General features: G+C 40.2%; 1 protein-coding gene across 1 annotated transcript; it reads left to right on the top strand.

Moving 5' to 3' along the window:
- The first annotated feature begins 2,744 nt into the window (after positions 1-2,744).
- LOC120981487 (olfactory receptor 6M1-like) lies at positions 2,745-3,629 on the top strand. The gene has a single exon (XM_040411025.1). It carries the CDS (start codon positions 2,865-2,867, stop codon positions 3,627-3,629), a length of 765 nt encoding a protein of 254 aa, XP_040266959.1. The 5' UTR covers positions 2,745-2,864.
- Positions 3,630-24,246: the final 20,617 nt, after the last annotated feature.

Below are 24,246 nucleotides of genomic sequence, written 5' to 3'. Positions count from 1 at the left end.
TGTGCAAATTTCCAAGTTTCAATTTCTCTACTTCTATAATACATAGTAATACCTACAAAAATAGTTATTACATTACATTCCCCATATGTCTACTTCATATTTGGATCATTTTGGGAATTACATTTTAGAAGTTTAGAAGCAAATCTTTAAATTTTTCTGACATTTTCAAAAACCCACTTTTCAAGGACCAGTTCAGATCTGAAGTCACTTTGTGAGGCTTACATAATAGAAACCACCCAAAAATGACCCCATTCTAGAAACCACACCCCTCAAGGTATTCAAAACTGATTTTACAAACTTTGTTAACCCTTATGGGTGTTCCACAAGAATTTATGGAAAATAGAGATGCAATTTCAAAATTTCACTTTTTTGGCAGATTTTAATAATTTTTTTCCAGTTACAAAGCAAGGGTTAACAGCCAAACCAAACTCAATATTTATGGCTCTGATTCTGTAGTTTACAGAAACACCCCATATGGGGTCGTAAACCGCTGTACGGGCACACGGCATGGCGCAGAAGCAAAGGAATGCCATACGGTTTTTGGAAGGCAGATTTTGCTGGACTGGTTTATTTGACACCATGTCCCATTTGAAGCCCCCTGATGCACCCCTAGAGTAGAAACTCCAAAAAACTGACGACATTCTAGAAACTACACCCCTCAATGTATTCAAAACTGATTTTACAAACTTTGTTAACCCTTTAGGTGTTCCACAAGAATTTATGGAAAATAGAGATGCAATTTCAAAATTTCACTTTTTTGGCAGATTTTAATAATTTTTTTCCAGTTACAAAGCAAGGGTTAACAGCCAAACCAAACTCAATATTTATGGCTCTGATTCTATAGTTTACAGAAACACTCCAAATGTGGTCGTAAGCCGCTGTACGGGCACACGGCAGGGCGCAGAAGGAAAGGAATGCCATACGGTATTTGGAAGGCAGATTTTGCTGGACTGTTTTTTTTTGACACCATGTCCCATTTGAAGCCCCCCTGATGCACCCCTAGAATAAAAACTCCCAAAAAATGACCCCATTTTAGAAACGACGGGATAGGGTGGGGTGGCAGTTTTGTTTGTACTATTTTAGGGTACATATGATTTTTGGTTGCTCTATATTACACTTTTTGTGAGGCAAGATAACAAGAAATAGCTGTTTTTGCACTGTTTTTATTTTTTGTTATTTACAACATTCATCTGACAGGTTAGATCATGTGGTATTTTTATAGACCAGGTTATCACGGACGTGGCAATACCTAATATGTATACTTTTTTTTATTTATGTAAGTTTTACACAATGATTTCATTTTTTAAACAAAAAATAATCATGTTTTAGTGTTTCCATAGTCTGAGAGCCATAGTTTTTTCAGTTTTTGGGCAATTATCTTGGGTAGGGTAAGATTTTTGCGGGATGAGATGACAGTTGTATTGGCACTATTTTGGGGTGCATATGACTTTTTGATCGCTTGCTATTATACTTTTTGTCATGTAAGGTGATAAAAAATTATTTATTTAATACAGAGTATTATTTTTTACGGTGTTCACCTGAAGGGTTAGGTCATGTGATACTTTTTATAGCCGGTCGATACGGATGCGGCGATACCTAATATGTATGCTTTTTATTTATTTATGTAAGTTTTACACAATAACAGCTTTTTTAAAACAAAAAAAAAAATGATGTTTTAGTGTCTCCATATTCTGAGACATGTTTTTTTTTATTTATTGGGCGATTGTCTCAGGTAGGGGGCTCATTTTTTGCAGGATGAGGTGATGGTTAGATTGGTACTATTTTGGTGGGAAAACGCCTTTTTGATCGCTTGCTGTTGTACTTTTTGTGATGTGAGGTGACAAAAAAATGGTTTATTTAGCACAGTTTTTTTTTTTTTTTACGATGTTCATCTGAGGTGTTAGGTCATGTGATATGTTTATACAGCTGGTCGATACAGACCCTATTTTTTACCAATTTTCTTTTAACTTTATATTGGGAAAATTACGTTTTTGTTTATTTTTATTTAAAACTTTTAATTTGGGGGGGGGCGTTATTTTTTCAACTTTTCTTTTTTACCTTATTTTTCGTCCCACTTTGGGACTTCAACTTTTTGGGGTCTAATCCTTTACAATGCATTCCAATACTTCTGTATTGGAATGCTTTGGCTGTATGAGTAATACAGCGAGTATTACTCATACAGCTTCCGGCCTGTGAGATCCAGGGGGCTGGATCTCACAGGCTCGTCACAGGAAGGCAGCACCTAGTACCCTAATAAACCTACATAAATTCATATTTAGTATAATTAAAAAGTGGACCTCCAGAATTGTATTAAACAGTATTATATCAGCCCTATCATGCAAGCAGATATACCTAATCCATATATTAATATTGGGTTAAAATCCATGTGTCTGCATTGTCATAGCTATTATAGTATACTTTACTGTGCCTTAGCCCATCCACACAGTATGTAACAGTTAACATTTAAGTCAGGTCAAGAGGGACTACAGCATTTACACATAGCTAAACACCTACTCCCCCGGGTGTCATAACATTGAAAACTACTGGGAATATCACTAACGAACCCATGTATAAATTGCAGGCTGCTATAAAGTCATTGCAATAGAGCTAGAAACATGTATGTTTAAGCACAAAGTAGAATTTTCATTAAACAGATTCTGTCTATAGCAGCTTATACTAGATCAAGAATGAAGAACTTTCACAATAATAGCCACATCACAGAGTTTCTTCTACTTGGGTTTTCAGAAGTTCCAGACCTCCAGAGGTCACTTTTTGCTGTGTTCTTGCTGACATATCTTCTCACTGTTTATGGAAACCTTGTTATTATTCTAGTCATCTGCATCAGCCATGAACTCCACAATCCCATGTACTTCTTTATCAGTAACCTGGCATTTCTTGACATATCCTACTCTTCGGTTACTCAACCCCAGCTTCTCTCCATCCTTGCAGGTGGTCCGAGTGAGATCTCATTCGCAGGTTGCATCATACAGCTCTATGTTTTCATGTCATTGGCTTGTACTGAATTTGTTTCTTTGACAGCTATGTCTTATGACCGGTACGTGGCCATTTGCAAGCCTTTACATTATACAACTTTAATGAACAAAAAGGTGTGTTTACTCTTGGCAGCAACTTCTTGGACGGTGGGATTTTTGGATCCATTAGCACACACAGTGGTCATATCACAGCTGCCTTTATGTAAACCAGGCATCCTTGATCATTTTTACTGTGATTTGTCAGTAGTTTTAAACTTATCCTGTGTTGATAAGTTTTTCATTGAAATCATGACTTATGTTGTTGGCTCCGTAGTAGCACTTCCAGCATTTTTGCTTACATTGACTTCATACATTTTTATCATATCCACTATCTTTAAAATTTCTACTTCAGCTGGAAGACACAAGGCCTTCTCCACATGTGCATCACACTTAGCTGTTGTAATTCTGTTTTATGGATCTGTTCTAATTATGCATATGAGACCTTCATCCCAAAATCTCCGTGCTCAAGACAAACCATTGTCTGTGTTATACACTGCCATCATCCCCATGCTAAACCCTCTCATTTATAGCTTGAGGAACAAAGATGTAAAAAAAGTTTTGTTAAAGCTCATAACTGGCAAAAGGTTATCTAAGTAATGTTCTAGACATTTTCTAAATCAATTAAAGGGCATACCAATAAGCAAATTTATTTCACATTTTCTAGGACTTTAGTGCATTTAATCCATTGGTTTTAAGAGATTACCAAAGACTAGTCCCAGGATGCATGGTCACAGTACTCCATTCTTGTAAGCAGACCTGTATTCCCAAACATTAACATATTATTCTGTAGATATGACATACATATCTAAAAATTAAAGTGTAAAAGGATTTTCAGCTATACACAATAATAGGTTATCGTTGTGTGGGGAAAGAAGAGGTCTTGTCCAGACACAATGCCTTGAATATGGCAAAAGAAAGTTGAGAATTTCATAGGCTTGAGGAGGGATGAGTGAATTTCCCAAAATCAGTTTCTGTCTGATTACTCCGAATTCAAAAATAAACTCAATTCAGGTACAAACCAATTCTACCTGATACAAAAGTGCTTTAAAGGTGTTGTGCTGCGATTTATATTGATGACCTATCCTCAGGATAGTAGTAAAAGCAGTGTGAAAGCAGCACTAATATACCTTCCAGACCTCCTCAGGAATGCCCAGACAGTCAGCAACCCCAGATCCTCTAAGGTTGCTCCTTAGATAATCCAAACATAGTCGACGGCAGCATGTCCTTCAAGGATTTCTTTAATATTCAAATCAAGTCCATAAAAATGTACAAAAAGTGCCAAAGATTGTGCAACGTTTCGACTCTAACATAGTCTTTTTCAAGCATAATGTAGAGTCTGCCATAATAACATATATAGCCCAAAAAGCAGAGATTTTTGTAAATTTTTATGGCTTTAATTTGAATATTAAAGAAATCCTTGAAGGACATGCTGCCCTCGACTATGTTTGGACTATCCTAAGGATAGGTCATCAATACCTGATCAGCGGGGTCCAACATAGTGTAAAGGCCAGAAAGTGGCAATGGCAGCTGATCGGTGGAGGGTTCAGGTGTCGGACGCCTGACGATCATATATTGATGACCTATCCTGAGGATACGTCATCAATATCATTTACTTTTAGAGTAAAGCAAAATGTTTTGGAATCATATTGATTCCTTCATCAAGCTTATAGGGGCCCTTGCATAGAAAGGGGTACTCCATATTTTTAGAATTTTTTTATTTTTTTTCATTTTGGAAGTACAATGCAACTGAAAATGAAATACAAAAAAATTGTCCTTCTGTAGCAGTACAAATGATAAGACCTCCAATATATAGTGTAAGCCCAGCGGTCTGTGTCGGGCGCCGGACTCCCTCTTTCCCTGAGCCGTGCTGACAAGCGTGGGCAGCACGTAGCTTAAATTTTGTATCTGTGCTCCATGCCATAGTTTACTTTCTGTTGGAGACCCTTACTAATGTTAGGGCTTGTATGGGTGTGTCTCTCCCCACGTACACACCCTTTGTCTCACAGCCTATGGCTGGATAGCAGGAAGTATTTAAAGGCACTTCCTACCACAGGAAGATGCCTGAGCAACTCATGGTCCAAGTGAGAAGGTGTTTTTACAGGCCTTCCTAGAAGCCTTCCGCAGGGTGTTCGACGAGCCAGGACGCATCACCTCAGCCGCATCCTATATAATGTGGTTGCATCAAGGGAGCCAATCCGTAGGCCGGTATGCAGTCCAGTACCTTACGCTGGCCTCTGAACTAGGCTGGAATAATAAGGCACTCGTGGCTGCCTTTTGGGAAGGCCTCTGTGGGAAAATGATGGACGAGCTGGCCGGATGGGATGTTCCTTCTACCTTGGATGACCTCATCTCCCTGGCTACTCGAATTGATTTGTGGTTCCAGGAACGTGCCAGAGAGGTGACATGTGAGGGGAGACCTTTTCGCCTGGCATCTTCCCTTCAGCAAGCCACTACCCCTCAGCCTTCCACGGTGTCTGCAGCTCCAGAGACTATGCAGGTCGACCGAGTTAGGTTGACTGAACAGGAACGTGATCATTGCCGTGCTAAAGGGCTTTGTTTCTATTGAGGTGCTTCCGATCATTTTCTCTGTGCTTGTCCCCTGAAGCTGGGAAACTCCCGATCCTAGGGTCTGTTGTAGAGGTGGCCCTAGGTGAAGATAATTTCTCTCTACCCCGACTCTGCCGGCAACTTTGTCACTTGAAGATAATCGGTTCACGGAGACGGGTCTTCTTGATTCTGGATCAGCAGGTAACTTCCTGCAGCAAGCCATAGTGGATCGATATCGTATTCCAGTCTGACCCCTGCAGAGACCATTGATGGTGTCATCTGTCGATGGAAGGGCTCTATCTGAGTCCATACAATTTTCTACTGAACCTGTAAAACTTTTAGTGGGAGCTCTCCATACGGAAGAAATTTTGTTCTTGATTCTTCCAAGTCTGTCTCATCCTCTCCTTTTGGGCCTACCATGGCTCCGTATCCATGAACCTGTTCTTGTTTGTGCTTGAGGTGCTTCATTGGGGACAGTCCTACCTTGGAAAATGTCTTTCTCCTGTTCAGCCTGCTCGGTTACCCCGGGTACCACCAAATCTTGAAGATCTGCCTGCAGCATACCATGCCTATGCCGACGTCTTCGATAAGAAGGAGGCTGAGACTTTACCTCCACAAAGGCCCTGTGAGTGTCCTATTGACCTGGGTCCTGGTTCTTCACCTCCCCGTGGTCGTATTTATCCCCTGTTGCCAGCAGAGACATAAGCCATGTCTGAATATATTAACCCCTTCAGGACCCTGCCATTTTTCACCTTAAGGACCAGGCCATTTTTTGCAAATCTGACATTTCACTTTAAAACGCTTCTACTTATCCAAGCCATTCTGAGATTGTTTTCTCATCTCATATTGTACTTCATTCAGTGGTAAATTTGAGTCAAAATATTTAATTTTTGTTTATAAAAAAAATACCAAATTTACCAAATTTCTCTGCTTTTAAAACAAATAGTGATACCTCCTAAAATAGTTATTACTTTACATTTCCCATATGTCTACTTCATGCTTGGATCACTTAAATGACATTTTCTTTTTTTGTGACGTTAGAAGGCTTAGAAGTTTAGAAGCAAATTTTGAAATATTTCAGAAAATTTCCAAAACCCACTTTTTAAAAACCAGTTCATGTCTTAAGTCACTTTGTGAGGCTTACACAAACCACTCATAAATGGCCCCATTTTATAAACTACACCCCTCGAGGTATTGAAAACTGATTTTAGAAACTTTCTTAGGCTACTTTCACACTAGCGTTCAGAGAGGATCCGTCTGGTGTCTGCCAGACGGATCCGTTCAGATGGATCCGTCCAGACTTTACATTGAAAGTCAATGGGGATGGATCCGTTTGAAAATTTTGCCATATTGTGTCTTCTTCAAACGGATCCGTCCCCATTGACTTACATTGTAAGTCTGGACGGATCAGTTTGCCTCCGCACGGCCAGGCGGACACCCGAACGCTGCAAACAGCGTTCGGGTGTCCGCTTGCTGAGCGGAGCGGAGGCTGAACGCTGCCAGACTGATGCATTCTGAGCGGATCCGCATCCACTCAGAATGCATTAGGGCAGTACGGATGCGTTCGGGGCCGTTTGTGAGCCCCTTCAAACGGAGCTCACAAGCGGAGCCCCGAACGCTAGTGTGAAAGTAGCCTTAAAGCGAACCTGTCACCATGATTTTGCACACAGAGCTGGGGACATGGGCTGCTAGATGGCCACTAGCACATCTGCAGTACCCAGGTCCCACAGCTCTCTGCGCTTTTATTGTGTTAAAAAAACCTTTTGAGTGATATGCAAATTAGCTGATATGAGTCCTGTAGCCGGAGATGAGTCAAGCGTCAAGGAGCCCAGCACCGCCCCGCGTCCTCCGAATCTCCTCCTTGCCGGCTGACGTCACAGAGCTGGAGCGCCGAAATCTCGCGATGCGCGAGCTAGCGCATGCGTAGTTCGTTCCCTGTGCTGATGCCAGCACAGGGAATGAACATGATGCCGACACTGCGCATGCGCTAGCTCACGCATCGCGAGATTTCGGCGCTCCAGCTCTGTGACGTCAGCCGGCAAGGAGGAGATTCGGAGGACGCGGGGCGGTGCTGGGCTCCTTGACGCTTGACTCATCTCCGGCTGCAGGACTCATATAAGCTAATTTGCATATCACTCAAAAGGTTTTTTTAACACAATAAAAGCGCGGAGAGCTGTGGGACCTGGGTACTGCAGATGTGCTAGTGGCCATCTAGCAGCCCATGTCCCCAGCTCTGTGCGCAAAATCATGGTGACAGGTTCCCTTTAAACCTTTAGGTGTTCCACAAGAATTAATATAAAATGTAGATGACAATTTTTTGAATTTTACTTTTTTGGCAGATATTCCATGTTAATCCATTTTTTTCTGCTAAGAAAGCAAGGGTTAACAGCCAAATAAAACTCTACAGTATATTTATTTCCCTGATTCTGTAGTTTACAGAAACACCCCATATGTGGTCATAAACTGCTGTACGGGCACACGGCAGGGCGCAGAAAGAAAAGAACGCCATATAGTTTTTGGAAGGCAGATTTCACTGGGATAATTTTAAGTTGCCATGTCACATTTGAAGACCCCCTGATGCACCCCTAGAGTAGAAAATCCAAAAAATTACCCCATTTTGGAAACTACAGGATAAGGTGGAAGTTTTGTTGGTACTATTTTAGGGTACATATGAATTTTGGTTGCTCTATATTACACTTTTTGTGAGACAAGGTAACATAAAATAGCCGTTTTGGCACAGTTTTTATTTTTTATTTGCAATGTTCATCTGACAGGTTAGATCATGTGGTATTTTTATAGAGCAGGTTGTTACGGATGCGACAATACCAAATATGACTACTTTTTGGGTTGTTTGTTTCAGTTTTACATAATAAAGCATTCTTGAAAAAAATGATTTTTTGTGTCTCCATATTCTGAAAGACAGTTTTTTTTATTTTTTGGGTGACTGTCTTATGTAGGGGCTAATTTTTTTCTGTATGAGATGACGGTTTGATTGGTACTATTTTAGGGTGCATATGACTTTTTGATCGCTTGGTATTACACTTTTTGTGATATAAGAATAGCTTTTTTTGACACACATTTTATTTGTTTACAGTGTTCACCTGAGGGGTTAGTTCATGTGATATTTTTAAACAGCAGTATCTATACCTAATATGTATACTTTTTTTTATAAACTTTATTTTATTTTTTCCAGAAAGCGGGAAAAAGCCAAAGTGTACAAAATATTTAAATAAAAACACAGTACAGTGTAGTATCATAAACCTTACAGCCAAGGCTTTTTCTCCTATCTTTAAATCCCAATCCCTTCCCAACCCTAATTTCTGCTAGGAGCCACTGTCACCCCTCAATTACCACCTAATTCCAATTAATTCCAATTACCCCAAATCTCTAACCATATTGATTTTCTCCCTTCTGTCTGAGCGAGGCTAAATTCATATTGCTTTACCCTGTCCATGTACTCCTTCCATTCCTGGAAGGAGGGATATTTAGTCGAACCCCATTACTTCACTATTTTACGACTTTGGTGAGGGCAGTCCCCCTAAAGCCAGAGTCGTTGCTCCCTTTTTTTGTTAGTGTCCGGGAAATTACCTAAAATCGCATATTCAATGCAGGCATCATATTTCAAGGTGGAGCAGTTCTGTATTTTCCCAAAGACCTTGGACCAATATTCCCTTATACCTAAACATTCCCATAGTAGATGTTTATAGTCCCCCCTGTCCATATAACATTTGTAGCCCTTCGGTTCTTTATCTCTGTAGATCGTGGATATTAATAGTGGTGTGTATTATAAGTAATGTATCATTTTAAGAAGAATCCACATATGTGCATGAGAAATTGTAGCCTTTTTAATATTCCCGTAGATAGTGTCCCATGGAATGTGCTCATTACATTGTACAGTAGGTCTATTTCCCATTTAGCTTCACTTTAAATGTGATCTGTTTAGTACATTCGTGCTTCAGCTTTGCATAGATGTGTGATGTAACAGGACTATTTGGTGACGTATCATAGCAAAAATATAAAAAAGTGTTGTGCAATTTTAAGGTAATTCTTATTTTCGGTGTATTTTACAGCGTGGCGTAGCTGTTCATATCAAAATGTGTCAGTAAATCTTAGTGTTGTGTCCGGGAGGATTTCAGTTAGTGCTCTAATCTGCCCCTTAAAGAAAACCTGTGAAATTAATGAAACCCCCCGTTTTTCCCAGTATTGAATATCCACTAACTTCGTAATATGCTGTAAATTAACAGTCCTCCAGATCGGAGTGACCTGAACAGCTTGTATTAGTCCTACAATACGCCTAACCTGGTTCCAAACTCCCCTAAGCATTTTACTAAACGGGCATTCTCCCCCTTTTTTCTCCGTAATCCCAGTTACAAGAATGTGGAAAATGTCCTCCCGGGGCCCCTTATGATTCCCAAATAGTAGCCTGACGCACTCACTCTAACGGTTTTTAATGCACCATTTCAGTTGTGCGGCAACAGGATATCCTTTGAGGAAGGGGAGGGAAAGTCCTTCCTCTTCTTCATTATTATATAGATACTGTAATTTAATTCTAACCCATTTTTGGCCCCATATTAGCTCATTAAAGAGGCTCTCAAATTTATTAAAGAACATATCTTCGAGCATTATTGGGCTTGCATTCAATACGTATAGTAACATTGGAAGTAGTGTAATTTTTATAAGGGCTATACGGTTAATTTGTGACAGGGGGAGTTTTAGCCAAGTTTTGATTTTCTCTTTTACTTTATTTATCATTGGAGAAATGTTCAACTTCGTATAGTGTTCCAATCTGGTCCCGATATGAATACCCAAATACAACAAGGAGTCCGCTGGGTCAAGTATACAGATTTTAAACTTATGTCCAGGAGGAACCGGATGTTTTAATGGGAGGAATTTAGATTTCTCCCAATTAACTTCATGGCCTGACAGGCGTCCAAAGTCTATATTTTCCATGACTTTGGGGAAGCTAGCATAGGGCAATATCATCTGCGTATAGGCTTATTTTATCAGCGTTGCCATCACACCCGAAACCCATTATTTCCTCGTCTGCTCTAATTTTACATGCCAAAGGTTCAAGAAAAAGTGAAAAGAGCATTGGTGTCAGGGATGATGTTGCAGATAGCTGGACGTTATGGATAAACATCCGACTGGCTTGATCACAAACTAAGGAGCATAAAGGTGACCCCTATACAACCCTAAGAGCTCACCCTGACTGCTAAGCACATACAAGGGTCTCAGAGGTAGACGATTGCATGCCCTCGTACCTAGACTGTGTGACACCTGAAAACCCTATAATAGTGAGGGGACACGACCACCGTCTCCCTGCACTTAATACGGATGGAGTCAGGGTCACCTAGAATCAAGCCAGCAAGGAAACACAATACATGAAAGGACTTATCTGAACAAGCAGCAACAGAAGTCTCCAGCAGTGAACACTTCAAATCCAGGAAGTAGTATAAACCGCAAAGTGAGGCAGTATGAGAGGGAATATAAAGGAAAGAGGATTAGTCTAAATAGGTGACACCTGGGAGAAAGAAATGAGATGACAAAGTGAAACCAAAACAAAGAACATCATGCAAGAGGTAGAAAAGGACGTCTGTCAGATCTTCTCACAGAAGTGGCGGTGACAATTGGAGAAAGAGGACATCCCTGTCGTGTTCCTCGTGTCAGGGAGAGGAGCGCAGAGTATTCCCTGTTTATTCGAATTCTGGAGATGGGGCTCCGATATAAAATCTGAACCCACCTAGAGAAATAACTGCCGATTTTCATTCAGTTTATCACTCTCCAGAGGAAGGGCCACTCCACCCTGTCAAAGGCTTTGGCTGCGTCCAGAGGCAGGATGGAGCGGTCCTCTCCCTCCCCCACCTGGATGTTCATGAATGTTCTACATATATTATCCTGTATGTTCCTTTTGGGGATGAAACCAGTTTGATCAACATGGATAATTTTATGAATTACAGATTTAAATCTATTGGCCAGGAGTTTAGCAAGGATTTTATAGTCTGTATTCAACTGCGAAATCGGTTGATATAATGATGTTAGTTGTGGGTACTTTTTTTATTTATTTAATTTTTACACAAAAAAAGCATTTTTGAAACAAAAAAAATCATGTTTTAATGTCTCCATATTCTGAGAGCCATAGTGTTTTTATTTTTTGGACGATTGTTTTGGGTAGGATCAAATTTTTTGTGGGATGAGATGACGGTTTGCTTGGTATGATTTATTTGTGCGTATGACTTTTTGATCGCTCAGTATTACACTTTTTTTGCTTTTTTGACAACGTTTTATTTTAATTTTTTTACTGTGTTCACCTAAGGAGTTAGGTCATGACATTTTATAGAGCAGTTCGTTACGGCCGTGGCAATACCTAATATGTATACTTTTTTTATTTATTTAAGTGTTACACAATAATATCATTTTTGAAAAAAATAAATCATGTTTTAGTGTCTCCATAATTTTTTTAAATTTTTTTGGGCGATTGTCTTAGGTCGGGTATCAATTTTGTGGGATGACATGACGGTTTGATTGGCACTATTTTGGGGTGCATATGACTTTTTGATTGCTTGCTATTTCACTTTTTGGGATGTAAGGTGACAAAAAATTGCTTTCTGACACCGTTTTTATATATTTTTATTGGTGTTTACCTTAGGGGTTAGGTCATGTGATATTTTTATAGAGCAGTCCGTTACGGACGTGGCAATACTTAATATGTATACTTTTTTTATTTATTTAAGTTTTACACAATAATATCATTTTTGAAACAAAATACAAAAAAAATCATGTTTTAGTTTCTCCATAGTCTGAGAGCCATAGTTTTTAAATTTTTTGGGCGATTTTCTTAGGAAGGGTATCATTTTTGCAGGATGAGATGATGGTTTGATTGGCACTATTTTGGGGGGAGTACACCTTTTTGTTTGCTTGGTGTTGCACTTTTTGTGATGTAAGGTGACAAAAAGTGTTTTTTTTAGCACAATTTTTATTTAATTTTTTTGACAGTGTTTACCTGAGAAGTTAAGTCATGTGATATTGTTATAGAACCGGTCGATACGGACGCGGCGATACCTAATATGCCAACTTTTTTTTTTCCCCCTATTTTTTATAAAAAATTGTAACTTTATTTTGGGAAAAGGATGCTTTTTTTTTTAAACTTAATTTTTTTACTTTATTTTTTCACTTCATTTTTTGTCCCACTCTGGGACTTCAACTTTTGGGGGTCTGATCCCCTTTACAATGCATTACAATACTTCTGTATTGTAATGCATTGGCTGTAAGTTTATTACACACTGTAGCTTCCTGCCAATGAGAGGGCTGGATCTCACAGGCTGTCACAGAAGGCAGCCAGGATGCCTAAGTAAGTCATCGGGATGCCTTCCCTGTCATCGGGACCCCGTCACAGCAGCGTGGGGACCCGATGGCCACCCCGCACCGGGCAGGATCCCGCATGTGCAGCGGTCAGCGCTGACCGCGGCAGTGCGAGGGTTAATGCGCCGGCATCGGAAATTGGGCGCTGATTGGGCGCTAATTGGCGGGTCCTTAAGGGGTTAAAGAAAATCTTGATAGAGGATTTATCCGGAAATCATCTTCTCCGGCTGGTGCTGGCTTCTTCTTTGTAAAGAAAAAAGAAGGTTCTCTCTGGCCATGCATCGATTATAGGGGTCTAAATAAGAACACACTCAAGAACAAATACCCTCTTCCCCTTATTCCAGAGTTGTTTGACCGCCTCAGAGGAGCTAAGATGTTCTTCAAATTAGATCTGTGTGGGGCATACAACTTGATCCGAATTCGTCAAGGGGACAAGTGGAAGACCGCCTTTAACACCCATGACAGTCCCTATGAATATCTGGTGATGCCCTTTGGGCTAAGAAATGCCCTGGCAGTATTTCAAGAATTTGTCAATGATATCTTCAGAGACTTACTCTATCTTGATGCTATTGTAATCTTCTCTCCCTATTTGGCTACTCACCGGAGGTAGGTTCGTCTGGTTCTTCAAAGGCTTAGAGAGAATAATCTGTACGCCAAATTTGAAAAATGTATCTTCTAACAATCCTCGCTTCCATTTCTGGGGTACATAATATCTGATACTGGCCTGCAGATGGATCCTGAGAAACTGTCCGTGATTTTGAAGTTTGCTCGTCCTTCTAGTTTATAGGCAATTCAACGTTTCCTGGGGTTCGCCAACTATTACCGCCAGTTTGTGCCACACTTCTCTTCTTTGAGAGCTCCCATCTCAGCCTTGATGTGCAAAGGGGCAAATTCCAAAAGTTGGACTGCTGAGGCTGAATCAGCATTTTAATCCTTGAAGCAGGCCTTCTCTACGGCTCCAGTACTCCATCGTCCTGATGCCAGTAAACAATTTTTTCTGGAGGTGGATGCATCATCTATTGGAGCTGGGGCAGTGCTATCACAAAAGTCTCCTTCAGGTAAGATGACAACCTGTGGCTTCTTCTCCAGGGCCTTCTCCGCTCCTGAGCGCAACTACTCGATTGGGGACAGAGTTGTTGGACATCAAGATGGCATTGGAAGAATGGTGATAGCTTTTGGAGGGAGCTAGTCATCCTGTGGTGATCTATACTGACCACAAAAACCTCACCTATCTGCAGTCTGCACAGAGACTTAATCATCAACAAGCTAGATGGTCCCTGTTCTTTGTGCTTTACTTTCGTGTTGCAGATATGAACATCAAAGCAAATGCTCTCTCGAGATCCTTTATTTCTACCAACCAGGAGGAGGAGCCCCAATATATCATTAATCCCGCTAAAATCTCGGCCTGTCCTGTAAAGCTATCCGATATTCCTTCTGGAAAGACCTTTGTTGCAGAGTCTCTCAGAAAGCAGGTCTTACTATGGGGCCATTCATTTAAAGTGGCGGGTCATGCTGGGCAGCCAAAGACCTTCAGATTTATTGCCCAGCGGTACTGGTGGCTGTCCATGTGACAAGACATCCAAGAATTTGTTGCCGATTGTCCATCCTATGCGCAAAATAAGACTTCCAAGCAACGTCCAGCTGGCCTTCTGCTTCCTCTTCCTGTTTCTGAGGTTCCCTGGCAACAAATAGCTATGGACTTTATTACGGATCTACCCACTACCTCTGGTTGTTCTGTGATTTGGGTAGTGGTAGACCGATGCTCCTAAATGGCACATTTCGTTCCTCTGCCTGGACTCCCTTCTGCTCCCCAACTTGCCAAGAAATTTATCGAGCACATTTTCTATCTACATGACTTCCCACTACGTATTGTGTCCAATAGAGGTGTACAGTTCATGTCAAAAATCTGGAGAGCTCTCTGCAAGCTACTGAATGTATCCCTGGACTTCTCTTCAGCGTATCATCCACAGTCAAGTGGAGCATGTCAACCAAATTCTTACAAACTATTTGCGCCACTTCGCTAATATTCATCACGACAACTGGGTTGAACTATTGTCCTGGGCTGAGTTTTCGTACAACAATCATGTCAGCGAGTCTTCCAAGAAATCACAATTTTTTGTTGTTTATGGTTAACAACCTAATATCCCACTCCCGGTGTCTTCTGCATCTGGTATCCCTGCTGCAGATACAGAGTTCTCTAACAGAGTTCTCTAAAATCTGGGAGGAGACTAGTGTCACGGCTGTATGTGAGCAACAATAGTATACACAGTAAAAGAGCTACTGACCGGACCCAAACTAGGGAGGATAAAGGGTCACCCCTGTCAGACCCTCAAAGCTCTCCCTATTCTGCTAAAGCACATGCCCGGATCCAAATGGCGGAACGAGTCATGCCCACGTGCCTAAGACTGATGACCACTGTAACCCCTACAATAGTGGAAGGGGCACGGCCACCGGTGCCCTACTCAGTATATGGAGGGAACCGTGGCCACCTCAGATCCAGTCAGAAAATAATCAGGTAAACAACAAAGTCTGTACACTTAGCTGAAGGTGTTGCAGCCGCAGAGAAGACGGATCCAAGGACAGCTGGCAATATCCGGAGTGCTTGCTGCAGCAGAACACAGGTCCAGTGAACTGATAGCTACAAGTGAAGATACTAAAGCAAGAGCTACAACTGAAATGAGAACTATAATCCACGCCCTACAAAAGGAGGAGGGGTGATATAAAGAGAGGGAAATCAAACGCATGAGGAACAGCTGGGAGGAAGGAAACCAAAAGTAAACAGAGCAGTGAGAACTCCTCCCAGCTCTAGTAGTGCCATCATCACAGGGGTGGAGAAACAGAGCTGTGAGAACGTCCCAAAGCTCTGGTAGTGACAACTAGGGAAACTGTAAAAAAGGCTTCTGTGTGCATGAAGAAGGCTGCTGATAAATAACGTAGAGATTCTCCTAAATTTCATCCTGGTGATAAACTGTGGCTTGCCTCCAAATACATCAGGCTCAAAATACCCTTTTACAAATTGGGTCATCGGTCCATTTGAGATTCTTGAGCAAATTTATGATGTTTCTTACAAGCTTCAGCTCTCCAGGTACCGAATTCCTTCCACATCTCCCTGCTGAAACCTGTCATTCTGAATAGTTTTTTTCAAAAAACCTGTCTCAGCTCCTGTTGCGGTCAGTGATAAAAACGTCTATGAGGTAAAAGCTATTCTGGGGATGAAGAAGAGTAGAGGTAAAACCCTTTTTCTTGTGGATTCGAAGGGGTTTGATCCTCAGGAAAGATCTTGGGAACCTAAAGAGATCATCAATGCCCCTCTTCTTTTTTTTTGTCTAGAGCCAGGCCTGAGGAGAGGGGGTGTAAGGGGGGATGCAGGCTCCCTCTTTCCCTCCTGCTGCCATGCGCCGTGCAGGTAGCTTAACTGTTGCATCTGTTCTTCATGCCAGCGTTTACTTCCTGCTGGAGACCTATACAGTTGTTAGGGTCTCTCCCCACTTGTGAGGCAGCGCGTACACACCCTTGGTCTGACAGTCTATGGCTGGATTGCAGGAAGTATTTAAAGGCGCTTCCTACCACAGGAAGATGCCTGAGAAACTCATGGTCACTAGCTTGTCTAGTTCAAAGTGTGAAGGTGTTTTTCAAGTTCTGCTTTGCTGTGTACCAGACCCTGCTTTTAGAATTATTGGATTTTGCCTGTTTGATGCCTGCCTCTGACCTCGGACTTCATTTACGGAGAATATGGAAGAGAAATATATTTCAAATATATTTTGCAAATAAATTTATATATGTGACATATTTTTTCAGAACATTGTAAGATGTATTCAAAAAATGTAAATGAAAATATATTTTTCATATATTTGAAAATATATTTTTAAAATAATTTTTTAGATATTTTTTTAACATATAAAAAAAGACATTTCAAGATATATTTTGAAATGTATTTTGGAATGCATTACAAAAATGTAATTCAAAAGTATTTTCCAAAGACATTTATTTGAAAATATATTTTAAGTACATATTTTCCAGATATTTTAAACATAAAAAAAATTGATCTTAACTTGTATTTTTAAATATATTCCAAAAACGTAACCTAAATGCATTTTCCAAAGACATATTTTAAAAAAGATATTTTGTCATTTTTTAACATCTAAAAAGGCATTTAGACATTTTTTTAAAAATATTTGAAAAATTGACTTGGAATGTGTATAAAAAAAGAAAAAAAAATCGCTATAAAATAGCTAAAGATTCTGAATGTCAAAGGGACATTTTAATCTAGTTTTACTGTTTTAACATAAATCAATAACAAAATATATTAATAAAGTATTTTATTTTTTATAACATTTTAAACACAATAATTAAGAATAAATAATTAAACTGTATTCTTTATTTATGCCAAGTGGATATATGCATGGAATTTAACACTGGGCAGACTGTAAACAGTACATGAGTGGTCTGGAACAAATGGTATCGGTGCATCCCTAATTATAAGTTTACTTTACACTTGCATCTGTTACAGAGCTTTTAAACATCTAATGAGTTTAATATTTTACATTTACTTTGCAACTTTTGAAAAATTTCCGGGGACTTCAAAAGGTGTCATAAGTGATGCTGTTAGCAGGAAAATTGCAGAATTAAAATATCGACTGAAGGAAACAGTCAAGACCTCAGCAGATTTACATAAATATTTTTTACAATGCAATTAAGTTTCAAAAATGTTGACTGAGTGTTGTACAAGTGTTTTTCTATTGTATTCTTACATGATAATAATATAATAATACAAGATTTGTTTATTGTACTGTTTTCATCTGGAAAATACTATACATTTTTTAACGTAGTGGATTATTTGAGTATTTGTAATGAATTGGAAATACAGTGGATATAAAAAGTCTACACACCCCTGTTGAAATGTCAGGTTTCTGTGATGTAAAAAAATGAGACAAAGATAAATCAATTCAGAACTTTTTCTACCTTTAATGTGACCTATAAACTGTACAACGAAATTGAAAAACAAACTGAAATCTTTTAGGTAGAGGGAAGAAAAAATATAAAAATAAAATGTGGTTGCATAACTGTGCACACCCTTAGGCCTCAGGCACACGACCGTCTACTGGTCCGCATCCGAGCCGCAGTTTTTGCGGCTCGGGTGCGGACCCATTCATTTCCGTTCCGTAGCCCTGCAAAAAAAATATAACATGTCCAATTCTTCTCCGTTTTGCAGACAAGAATAGGCATTTCTACAATGGGCCGTCCGTTCCATTCTGCTAATTGCGGACTGCAAAAAAGCAGAGCGGTCGTGTGCATGAGGCCTTAAACTAATACTTTGTTGAAGCACCTTTTGATTTTATTACAGCACTCAGTATTTTGGGGTATGAGTCTATCAGCATGGCACATTTTGACTTGGCAAGATTTGCCCACTGCTCTTTGCAAAAACACTCCAAATCTGTCAGATTGCGAGGGCATCTCTTGTGCACAGCCCTCTTCAGATCACCGCACAGATTTTCAATTGGATTCAGGTCTGAGCTCTGGCTGGCCAATTCCAAAACTTTAATCTTCTTCTGGTGAAGCCATTCCTTTGTTGATTTGGATGTATGCTTTGGGTCGATGTCATGCTGAAAAATGAAGTTCCTCTTCATGTTCAACTTTCTAGCAGGAGCCTGAAGGTTTTGTGCCAATAATGACTGGTATTTGGAACAGTTCATAATTCCCTCTAGCTTAACTAAGGCCCCAGTTCCAGCTGAAGAAAAACAGCCCCAAAGCATGATGCTGCCACCACCATGCTTCACTGTGGGTATGGTGTTCTTTTGGTGATGTGCTGTGTTGTTTTTGCGCCAAACATATCTTTTGGAATTATGGCCAAAAAGTTCAACCTTGGTTTCATCAGACCATAACACCTTTTCCCACATGCTTTTGGGAGACTTTAGAGGTGTTTTTGCAAAATCTAGCCTGGCTTGGATGTTTTTCTTAAGAAGAAGCTTTCGTCTTGCCACTCTACCCCATAGCCCAGACATATGAAGAATACGGGAGATTGTTGTCACATGTACCACACAGCCAGTACTTGCCAGATATTCCTTCAGCTCCTTTAATGTTGCTGTAGGCCTCTTTGTAGCCTCCCAGACCAGTTTTCTTCTTGTCTTTTCATCAATTTTGGAGGGACGTCCAGTTCTTGGTAATGTCACAGTTATGCCATATTTTCTCACTGTGTTCCATGGTATATCTAATGCCTTGGAAATTCTTTTGCACCCTTCTCCTGACTGATACCTTTTAACAATGAGATCCCTCTGATGCTTTGGAAGCTCTCTGTGGACCATGGTTTTTGCTGTGGAATGCGACTAAGAAAATTTCAGGAAAGACCAAATAGAGCAGCTGAACTTTATTTGGGGTTAATCAGAGGCACTTTAAATGATGGCAGGTGTATGCTGACTCCTATTTAACATGATTTTGAATGTGATTGCTTATTCTGAATACAGCTACATCCCCAGTTATAAGAGGGTGTGCACACTTATGCAACCACATTAATTTATTTTTTTGTTTTGTTTTCTTCCCTCTACCTAAAAGATTTCAGTTTGTTTTTCAATAAGTGGTACAATTTATAGGTCACATTAAAGGTGGAAAAAGTTCTTAAATGATTTATCTTTGTCTCATTTTTTTACATCACAGAAACCTGACATTTTAACAGGGGTGTGTAGACTTTTTATATCCACTGTATATTATAATAAAAACTATCAGAAATAGTTGACGATTTTATAGGCCTATGATATATAAAATACATTACAAATGTATTTCAGAATATAATAGTTAAGTGTATTTTGCATTCAGAAGTACATTTAACATAATATTCCAGAACATATTCACAGCATATTTCACAATGTCTTCCAAAATACATTTTGAAATATATTTATGGCCACAGTAATATATTACTAAATGCATTTATAAATGCATGTAATATATATTCTATAATATATTCAAAGCATATTTCACATTGCATTCCTAAATACATTTTAAAATATATTTAAGGATGCATCGGGACATGTATTGAATAATATATTCATTAATATATTGCAATATATTTTTGAAATAAATTGAATATGGCCAAAATTGTAGTATTTCAAAAATATGTCAATATATTTGGAAAAAATGACCACGTACTTCCTGACCACGTACTTCCTGACCACGTACTTCCCCTCGTTGCTTGCACTGGTATCTCTGATCCCTAGTCAGCTGCCACTGACTCGGGGACTGCTCTGGAGTGGCAACTGGCAAGTTCCCTAACAGCCCAAGCCTATCCTCACCATTAGAGGCTCTAGTGAAGACCAGGTAGTTGCTTAGTCATGCCCCTCCAGAGTATAGCCAGTCAGTGGCGCAGTGGGTCCACATCCACTTGCATAACACATAGATAAGCAACCCTTTGTCAGTTAGTGGTCAACCAATATTAACCGGACAGAATGATATCAAAACATCGGACCCCCAAGGAGTCATAATAATCACCCAAAAAAATGAAACTAACTTTCGTATGTATGAAAATCCAAAAAGCTTTATTGTAAATATATATAAACAGTACATACATGTATTATAAAACAGGCAGCACAAGGTGGGACACACAGATGAGGAGCAGGACCCAAGGAGAGGCCGGGAGATCAGTGCAAAAAAATACAGGGAAAAAGAATACTAGCTGAAAGAGCATACCTCAGAGTCTCATAGCAGCAACGCCCCAAACACAATGCAACAGAGGCGATTGTGGAGACTGAAGTTTAAGATGGAAGGAACACAAAGGAACACAATTAAGCATACCCTGAATGGTGCAAAGATCTCTCGGCCAACTCCTGACCCAACGCCGTTTCGCCAGGTATCCCCGGAAGAAGCCAGATCTACTGGCGAAACGGCGTTGGGTCAGAAGTTGGCCGAGAGATCTTTGCACCATTCAGGGTTAGCTTAATTGTGTTCCTTTGTGTTCCTTCCATCTTAAACCTCAGTCTCCACAATCGCCTCTGTTGCATTGTGTTTGGGGCGTTGCTGCTATGAGACTCTGAGGTATGCTCTTTCAGCTAGTATTCTTTTTCCCTGTATTTTTTTGCACTGATCTCTCGGCCTCTCCTTGGGTCCTGCTCCTCATCTGTGTGTCCCGCCTTGTGCTGCCTGTTTTATAATACATGTATGTACTGTTTATATATATATATATATATTTACAAGAAAGCTTTTTGGATTTTCATACATACGAAAGTTAGTTTCATATTTTTTTGGGTGATTAAAAAAAATCACGTTGTCAGTTAGTCTGCGAGGAAAAGATCTACTAGTATAATTGTAAGTGTAGAACTTGGATGACAGCAGAATAGCCCAATTGTTCTCTGGATAGGCCTAGATAAATATGCTCACAGAAGACCTTTTCTGACATGATGATTTTATGTTTTTGAGTTGACTCCCTGCCTTCCTGGAACCATAACTTTTTTATTTTTTCCATTTACATAGTCGTATGAGAAAATGTTTTTGCTAGACAAGTTTTACTTTCTAATGGAAACATTTAGTTTTGCATACAATGTAGAGGGAAACTGAAAATAAAAATCCAAATGGGGTTCGAATTGGAAAAAAAGCAATTTGGCTACAGTTTTATAGGTTTTGTTTTTATAGTGTTCTCTATGCAACTGTTCTTCATTCTGTGGGTCAGTACAACATTTGCTTAGTTTTTCTTATGTTTTAACCTCTTACAGACACAGGGCGTACAGGTACGCCCTGATGTCCCGTACTTAAGGACACAGGGCGTACCTGTACGCCCTGTGTATTTCCGATTCCAACCCGCCGAGCAGGCACCCTGGGTCAATGCCGACGGGGGTCCTGTGACCCCCCCGTATCGGCGATCGCTGCGGATTAACCACTTCTATGCCACTACCGTGGCATAGAAGGGGTTTGTGTTTGAGGGAGTTAATCGAGTCCCCGCGCTGCTGTGGCGGGGACTCGATGAAGTTCACCTTTCCAGGTTTTTTACCTTTCAGATATCGTGGTCATTTGACCACATTATCTGAGTGGTTAAATGCCTGCGATTGGCAATGCTTTAAAGATCGACATTAGTCATACTATTGTGGCGGATGTCAGGAAGGGGTTAAACACTGGCCTAATCTGTGATTAGGCATGGTCAGCTTCTCCCCAACCTGAATCTGTTATTACAGCTCAGCTGTTTCCAAGTGACTGAAGCCCAGGGGCAGGGCCATTTTAATACATTACAGGACCAGTGCAAGGTTTTCATGTGTACCTCCCATCTTAAACATTCTATATTATCTCTCAAAGGCTCACAGCCTAAACATTAACAATTATATGTAGGTACAATTATTTAGACACATGAATGGCAAAGTTCAAACATGACATTTTCTCCGATTGGAGCTGTTCATTTTCTCTTTCCTCTGTCCCACACCATCATAACAGCTTCTTCTAGCCATGACTAGTCTCTGTAGAGTTTGCCGATTTCAGCTGTTCACTTTTCCTTTTCATCTCTATTTGGCCCACACCATCATGACAGCTCCTTCTAGCCATGACTCGTTTCTGCAGCTTAAAAATCTTTGGCTCCTTACTTTTCCAGCAAGAACCCCTCCCCCCCAATCCTACTGATACCCTGAACGCTCTGTTTGCTACTTCCTCATTACTGTACCTAATGTGTTGCCAAGTGTTTCCAAATCCTGTACATCAGAAATAAATAGTGCCAGAAATTGTTTGAAAATTAGTACAGTCAAGCAGATAGGGCCATAGAAATTAATAATTCCACAAGCATAAGTAGTTCCCTACAAGATAGCAGTGTCTAAAGGACACTCTTGTTTTGTTCCAAGAAGTGATATTACCCTTGTATTCCCTACAAAAATATTATTGCTTCTTTTAGTGCTTCCACGGCTCTTATATTATCCACAACTTTTCCATGTTTTGTGTTCCACATATAAAAAAAAAACCTTTATGCCATTAGAAATTATAAAAACCTTTGCTTAACTATTCAAAATTTCACAATGAATAGAACAGTCTTCCCTCATCTCCGTTTTTTCTCCCAGCAAAATGGAATGTGGTGATGCTGTTGAGCCACCCATGGCACGATAATAACCTCATTTAGGTTGGTAGGCTGAAGGTGTATAGTTTCCTTTAAAAGGAGTTGTTAGGACAAGGAGCTCATGACTTCATGTTCTGCCATAATTCAACTCCATGTACAAAAGATGCAAGTACATTTAAAATGGCACAACCAAGATGCCCACAGAAGATGCAGTAATTGATCCAATGGTTAATGCAGCTTTTTTAGGGTGCAATGCTATACACAACCTGTAGTGACATTGGAAAAAATGCAGAGTTTTTAAATATAAAACTTTTATTTAATTCTTAAAATGAAATTTAAAGGGAGTCTTTCACCTAAAATAACCATTATAGAACACTAACATCAGGATCTCCATTACATTTCCCATATTAGAATGCTACCTTTCATATTGCTGTCCATCACCGATTTTCTCCGAAAAACGCTTTTATTCAATATGATAACTAGCTTCTATAGATGCCCAGGGGCGGCGTTCATGCGGCCGGTGCCCATGCCTCTCGGCGCTTTTCATACCAAACCCCTCACCTTTCACCACTCTGTCCCGCCCTACGTTCTTCTGATTACCTCCTCCCTTCAGTGAGAAATTCCGGCTAGATCGGGATGTATGGGCCGGCACATGCGCATTAAACGCTCTGGTGCCTCTGCCCATAATGGGTAATGCTGGGCGCAGGTGTAGGATTTCTCACTGAAGAGAGGAGGTAATCAGAAGAACCTAGGGCAGGCAATAGGGGTGAAAGCAGAGGGGTTTGGTATGAAAATCGCCAAGGGGCACGGGCACCGGCCGCATGAACGCTGCCCCTAGGCACCTATAGAAGGGTCGTATGTGTCCTTTTCTCAGACTCTCAGAGATATAAGCACGCATAGCGACCCTTTCAGGTTGGGAAAGATTGTATAAACGAGATTTAGGCAGTTTGGCGCCTGGGATGAGATTAATAGGGCAATCGTACTCCCTGTGCGGGGGCAAATCCTGAACTCCACTCTCAGAGAAGACATCCGAAAATTCAGAGAGGAAAGGTGGTACAGTCTTAGTAGAAACCTCAGAAACAGATGTCATGAGGCAATTCTCTCTGCAAAAGTCACTCCAACCATTTATTTGCCTCGCTTGCCAATCAATGGTGGGGTTATGTTTAGTGAGCCAGGGTAGCCCCAACACTAGAGGAGTAGGCAAACCGCTAAGGACAAAACATGACACATCCTCAACATGAGCATCACTCACAATTAAACGAATATTGTGAACAATGCCCTTTAATGATTTGAGAA

This window comes from Bufo bufo, chromosome 11 (assembly GCF_905171765.1).
Source record: "Bufo bufo chromosome 11, aBufBuf1.1, whole genome shotgun sequence".
NCBI lineage: Eukaryota > Metazoa > Chordata > Amphibia > Anura > Bufonidae > Bufo > Bufo bufo.
The sequence above is the reverse complement of the archived record's forward strand: the minus strand, read 5'-3'. Positions and strand labels throughout refer to the sequence as shown.

Bases quoted from the DNA above. Each gene is read 5' to 3' on its own strand.
- LOC120981487 (XM_040411025.1), top strand. From the start codon at position 2,865: ATGTACTTCTTTATCAGTAACCTGGCATTTCTTGACATATCCTACTCT.